Source organism: Callorhinchus milii, unplaced genomic scaffold (genome assembly GCF_018977255.1).
Source record: "Callorhinchus milii isolate IMCB2004 unplaced genomic scaffold, IMCB_Cmil_1.0 Scaffold5, whole genome shotgun sequence".
Classification (NCBI taxonomy): Eukaryota; Metazoa; Chordata; class Chondrichthyes; order Chimaeriformes; family Callorhinchidae; genus Callorhinchus; species Callorhinchus milii.
Genome location: NW_024704746.1, coordinates 134994 through 142033, shown reverse-complemented (window position 1 = coordinate 142033; position 7040 = coordinate 134994). Strand labels below are relative to the sequence as shown.

Sequence of the window (7040 nt, the reverse complement as noted above, 5' to 3'; positions counted from 1 at the left end):
ACTTCACACACAGGATATTTTAACAAATTGCCTATCGGATTTACATAACTGAAATTGGTCTGTCACAGGTTTCCTCTATTGTTTCACGCTCTAATTTGTGTTTCTTGCCTGTAGGATTATAGTCAAATTTATGTATTCTCTATGATCATTAGTTCTTCAAAAACTCCCTGTTCTTCAAAGGAATTAGCACCCACCAGAATAGTCAAAGCGTAGTTAAAATAAAGTAAATCTAAAGAGAGAAAAACATTAAATACTTTTTAAAAAGTCCTAAGATTACCATAATCATCTGATAATTAGCCCTCTCCAAACCAGGGTCTTGACAATTTCATCAACAAGTCCTCATTATTCTCTTACAAAACAAAAACTACTAAACTTTGCTCTTTACAGACATCGGCAGGAACAGAACCAAAATAGCTCGAAGTGCAAACATTAGAATAATCTTTGCATTTGATACAGAACTAACAACATCCAACATGTCAAAGCATTTCACAAAATTTGTGAAGTGTACTGACCATTTTGTAAGCAAATGCAACAGTCAATTTGCACACAGCAATGTCCCACAAATTACATATTACTTGTCAGCTTGACTCATTTGGTAGCACTCTTACCTCATCGTCAAAAGTTGTGGGTTCATGTCCCAGATTGGGACTTGGAACTCCTATAGTTTATGCTGGCGTTAATTCAGTGCTGGGTGCGTGAAGCATGATCATAGGTATTATTCTTTAAATGAGAGATTAAACCGAGTTTGTTTGCCTGTCAAGGTGGACATGACAGATCCCATGGCACATTCTCCCAATGTCCTGGCCCCAAATAAAATGCTGTGAGCAAATTGCCTCCTGCGTTTGTACTCGCTCAAATTTAAAGTATATCTTGTGAAATGCATCTCAACAAGAAGATCAAGCACTATATCAAATGCAAGGACTATCTTCATTTAAATAGCTAGGAAGTGAATGATTAATTTATATGGAGGATGGTTTGGCCAAGACACCGGGAGAAACTGTTCTAATAATGGGATTATTAATGTCCCCCTGAACAGGCAACAGGTTCCAGTTTGACATCTCATCTGAAGGAGAGCTGGGATTTTGTGCTGGGTTTGTTTTTTTCAGAAATGTGGACGACTTCTTCCCATGGCAGTTGGTCTATGATTGGATTACTTGCCTGGAACTTTGAGCCTCTCAAGGGGAGAAATTGTTCACAGAATTACAATGCTTTATCATTGAAATGTAATCTTACCATTCTCCTCTATATACCACTAGTCAATCACTCCCAAAACATCACTTAAGGTGAGTCTATCACATGGAAATGTTAATTTCTAAACCAAAGAAGCCTAGTGCAGAGTAACAGCCCTCAAATGGCCTCTTAATCCAGGAGCAAATGGGATTAAAGAGAAATTATGAACTAATCAATGGACCAGTTGAATAATTTTCACCAGGAATAGCTGATACCCTGAGATCCAGGAACATGAACTCCCTGATATTACCACATTGTCATGAAGCTTGACACACAAAATGATTGTTGAGGACAATATCAGTGACCTTTCATATTGTAACTGCTTAGACAATAACCCTTGGCGATGACACTTACCTGCGAGTATCTACAATGTTTTAGATGTTCATTATCCAGTTATTGTAATAATAAATGTGGTATCATTCAGAAACAATTAAAAACAGACTTGGAATATTTCTGCCCAAAAGATACAGTTCGCTTTTAAAAGAGGTCAATTAACAGGTCACACTGGTACATTTGGTAATGCCTGTACAGCTGACACTCATCAGGATGTTGGCTTGCAGGTATACCAAGACCCAGTGACATACAGATTCTTCTCTTAAAGTGGTAATAGTTGGCAAATAACTAACAAGCCTATACTCCAATAGATTATAATAATAATCCTGGCATTTGATATAGCGCTTTTCACATCTTCTAGTTGTCTCAAAGCGCTTTGTAGAATATACTGTTAAGTGAATTGACTGTATTTTGTGGGTGAAACACAGCAGCCAATTGCGCACAGCAGCGTCCCACAAACAGTCCTGGATTGAGTGACCAATTTTTTTTGAAGGAATTATTATTCCCAGAAAAGCGATCAATTGACTAACAACCGGGATCCTACTAGTAAACTAGTAAACAGAGGCGTGTGGAGCAAAGAAACTTGCTCAATGTTTCGCCCTGCTGGGAATCGAACCCAGGTCTCTTGCTTGCGAGGTGATTGCTCTAACCACAGTTGCTGAGCTACAGGACGCAGTTTGTGTGATAAATCTCATTCAATATTAAGCTTATTTAACTTTGATGGTCCACATAACTATGAATTTAATTAGGGAAATGAATGTTACAAAATTGTTTTACCTTGTAGGTGTATTTTTCTTCAAACAGCAATTATTAGTTTTAGTGTGTTCTCCAATAGCATTTCACACAATAGTGAACCTTTGCTGAATGGATACCTTGCTTCATTTACCACTTGACACCCTCTTGTGAATATTCAATATACATTCTCCACTGGAGAATACCTTCCCAAGTTTAGACCCAATTAAGGTTTTCGCAGATGTCTAGGTGTGACAGATGCAATTGTTGTCCAGCTATCTATATTGGTAACGAAATAGGAGTCAACCATTTGAAATAAACACATTATAAAATTACATTTGTACAGTATAAGAGGAAAACCTCCACTATGGGTTCGACGCAATGTACGAGACATAAAATCCTACTTACACAAATTGTGTTTTGAGGCAGAATAGTCTGTAATGGCCTTTTTTCTGTGTAAATTTATTGTCCTATTCCGAGAACAATTTAAACCTCCAACTATGTATTTCTCTCTGTCTTCATCAAAATTCGGGGAAAAAAAGCAGCACAAAGCATTCGGACAAAATAATTTCAATAAGCCACTGAAGTAGTAATCAATATATAAATATATGCTACAAATTATATTCCTCTACATTAAACCAAACAAGAAAATCAAGAAAGAGAATCAAGTAGGAAAGGAATCATTCATTTTCCAAATAATACTGTTCCATTTCAATGGCTAATAATGACGCCATACCTACTGTGACATCATAAATTAGGCTTTATGTAGAAATCCAGACATGGAATTATGCACATTTATAAGCAAAGTCTCAAGTATGTATTGAATTTAAACAAACAAATACAGAATTCAAATCAAAGCACTTGCTCCAGAAAATGGTTGAATTGTAATACAGGTTGAGGCTGAACGGGTACAGAGAAACCAACTCTAACTAATATAATTCACTTCACCTCTGAATAGTGCATTGATGAATAAACATAGGCCAGAATAGTGTGTAGAGTGTAAGTCAGTGTTCATCACAGATTGCTGTCCTCCTACAGATCTTTGTAAACATCTAAATTTCTTGCGAGGTTGGCAGCACACAGGCATTTTACAGGTGATGTTGATTGGGGGTGGGGGGGCAGGGGGTCTGGAAGAGGCAGATAGTTGTGGCATCTGGCTGGACAAAATACAGGTGAATCTTGCAGCTTTTAGATATAAGCTGAGCTTTTATCAACTATCTGGGAAGCCAGAGTCCCCTGGATGGAGTTACTCCTTTGCTTCTAGGAAAAGCGTTTCCTGAGGATAGAGTTTCACCTCCATTATTGTTTCAGTTGCATCAAATTGACTCACCTGAAGAGAGAGGAGAAAGTTTGATTAGATCAATAGGAAGTCTAAGTCTCATAGTGAGACCAAGCTCAAAACTTCAGAATTTTCCTTGCAATGTTGTTTTCTCTACCCCCATTGTAATCCATGTGCCCAGTGACATTACAGCGATCCTTGCTTAGTTAGTGAAAACATTTATTTATGGAACACTTTTACCTTTGCTGCTTAGCAGAATGTGTAAATTATTACAGAGCAGAAAATGCCACCTCAGGAAGTGAAAGAACGACCTTTAAACACCACCTTGCATCAAAGGCAATTATTAGTAACAGTGCAACAGACACAGAACCATGTTGTCAGCAGGTGAGAAAAAAGGCACATGTGCAAGGCAAGCACCCAGCATGGTAAAAACATAGATTAATCACATGAAACTGACCTAGAGATAGGTGCTCAATGTGAAACTGTACAGCAGCAGGCTCATGTGATTGTCTATTGTGTGCGAACTGACCTCGGGTGCAGTGGAGGAGACCAGAAAGGAAAGAGGAATTACATTTCCGTGCCTTTCCATTAAGAACCCACAAAACGTGAAATGGAAAGTTTTAACAAAGTTCTGAAAAATTATCAATAAAGTAACAAATGAAAGTAACACTTAAACACTGCTCCATAACAACCAGAGCGTAATGCCCTAACAGGAACTATTGTACAAGTGCATTGGGCTGGTGAAGGGGTCATCGTGGTTTATTAAGAGAAAAATTCCTTTAGTTCAGCATTGAAACAGGTGGGAGATCAACAAAACAATTAATATCCGTTGAAAAGTATGAATTCATGTCAGTCTTTCATGCCACAGTTCTGTTCAAGGATACAAATTTTAATGAGGCATACCTCAACAATGCAAAAGCTTGCTTTTTAAGCCCAAGTTTACTGAAGAAACATGTAACACCATATGCAAAGTTTCTAGGCTGCATTAGATTTTTGTATTTTAGTCAATAAGACTGTCAATAAGATTAAAGGATTTAGGAATACAGTGTAATCTTTTCTCAAATTCTTTATCTTAGCAATTCCACTGTGTTTAAAAGGAATGAACAAGATATGTAATGGGTTGAAGCTTTCAAAAAAGACCAAATTTGAAATCTAAGTAGCTTTAAAAAAAAGTTTATAAATGTAGGCGATCATTGAATTAATGGCTGATTATAAAAATAATCAAAATACTTGTACGTTTTGATGTTTGACCTAGAGATCCAGTACTATAAAATAAAGTGCTTATTATTTAAAGCACTCGCCTAGCAAGCGAGAGACCTGGGTTTGATTCCCGGCAGGGTAAAACATTGGTCAAGTTTCCCTACTCCACACGCCATTGGATTTAAATCCAAAAAGCGCTTTATTTTGTAGTACTGGATTTAAATTGGACACAGCATCAACAACTGTACGTTCAGTGCAGGTGCAATAGAACTTGATAGTTTTAGAAACTAAAATGCCTCTTAGTTCTGTACTTTTTCAAAGATCACATCATAAAGCGTACAACTATTTTGATTATTTTTATAATTACCTAGCGATACGTAGGAACCCATTTGCTAGATCTTTGCTAGATCGCTTTTCTGGGGGTAATAATGCCTTAAAAAAAAATGATAAATTGGTCACTCAATCCACAACTATTTGTGGGACACTGCTGGCTGCCGCAATTGGCTGCAGTGTTTTGCCTATGAAATACAGTCAGCTATCTTTACAGTATATTCTGTGAAGCACTTTGAGACATCTCGAAGACGTGATATTAATAATAATCCTTGCTTTTGATATAGCGGTTTTCACATTTTCTAGACGTCTTACAGCGCTTCACAGTATATACTGTAAAGTGAATTGACTGTATATTTTGTGGGCTAATTGCACACAGCAGCATCCTATAAACAGTTGTGGATTGAGTGACCAAATTTTTTTTTTCTTGAGTCGTATTATCAGGCGTGTGGAGTAAGGAAACTTGCCCAAGGTTTTGCCTTGCCGGGAATCAAACCCAGGTATTTCGCTTGCAAAGCAAGTGCTCTAACCACTGAGCTACAGGACTCCACGAATACGTGATAGGGCTCTATACCAAACGCAAGGATTATTGTAAATCAGAAAAGGGTTTTACAGACAGTCAGAAGCCATGAATACTGGTGTTAATGTTTAGACTTATACCTCTATTATGCTGCATCAGCAAAAACTATTTTAAACTGTATCGTTATATGTTCCTGTGTTTTTCCTCAAACAATTATTAATGAAGCTTGGTCATTTCTAGTGACAGTATTGAAATTTTATCCATAATAGCAATCTACATAGAAAAAACAATACTGCATAATACAGCTACCTTATGTACTTAAAAAGGCCTTAATTTTTATTGTGATAAAGGTGGAGTAAATGGTACCTCGTATACTACCTGCTGCTTTTTTCACTGTAGAATCTATCTGGTACAGTCAATTGCACAAAAGTATACAGTGCAGTTATGGTATTACAGCGAGACATTGTAAATCTCTGTGCAAGTGCACTAGAGTAAGATAAATTTCCAGCTTCAACTCAGCTCAGCTTTGATCTTCAGGGTCACATCTAATTAGATAGCAGTTCTTTTCAAATCCCTAAAGAAAGCTCAAATATGAAATGAGCAAGGATGACCGGAGGCAGGTGCATAGAGATCTATACCTACATCTGGTAACAATGACTGCGAGCCCTGGTGCTCTCTAATGAACACTGTTCACTAGACTGTAACCAGATAAACTAGGATGCATTCAAGCACAATACTCTAATATGCATCTTTGTTAAAGCTCTTCAGGCCCCTTAGTGCCAGTTAAAAATGTTACTGGTAGCTTGATATTACAAAGTATTTACCTTATTGGTTGGGTAATAGTTTGAGAGGAAAAATACACATTTAGTCATACACAGAGATCATGCCTCTTGTTGCCCTTCAAGCACTGAATTCACCAAGGATGGCACAGTTTGCAAATGTTTACTCCATTATCCAATTAACAGACAATAACACTCTCGCATCTGTCAACAAACAAAGCTGTTGTTTTGCTTCGCTCCAAGGCATCTCTATGCATCTGGCTTGTCTGTATGCTTAATTAACATGCCAAGCTGGTCTAGTGTAAATAAACTTTCCGTGATCTTAGTTTTTTTATATATTAGCTTCGCCCACCCTTAAAATATCCCATTATCAGGATATCACTTTGTAAATGTCAACCTACTGCGACTTTAGTTATCTGTACAATATAATGTATAATGTATTATTGCATCAATTTTTCCAGATTATTACAGATAGGGTGCAGTCATGGTAATTTATTTTATGATAAAGCTGAACACAAAGCAAACTGCCTTAACATCTTAAGAATTTCAGTGGGATGTATTACAATAAAAAACTATATACATACCGAGATATCTACACAACAGGTTCTTTAAAAAATCTGATACAGCTCCTTGTCAA

The 7040-nt window shown here is 37.0% G+C and overlaps 1 protein-coding gene across 1 annotated transcript in view; it reads right to left on the bottom strand.

Annotated features, from left to right (window-relative positions):
* Positions 1 to 3037: 3037 nt before the first annotated feature.
* The window catches only part of faf1 (Fas (TNFRSF6) associated factor 1), a 113884-nt gene continuing 109881 nt past the window's right edge, over positions 3038 to 7040 (bottom strand). Inside the window, exon 19 of the mRNA XM_042334861.1 lies at positions 3038 to 3625. Within this exon, the coding sequence (XP_042190795.1) occupies positions 3542 to 3625 (84 nt within the window). The 3' untranslated portion in view covers positions 3038 to 3541. The remainder of the gene's footprint in view (positions 3626 to 7040) is intronic.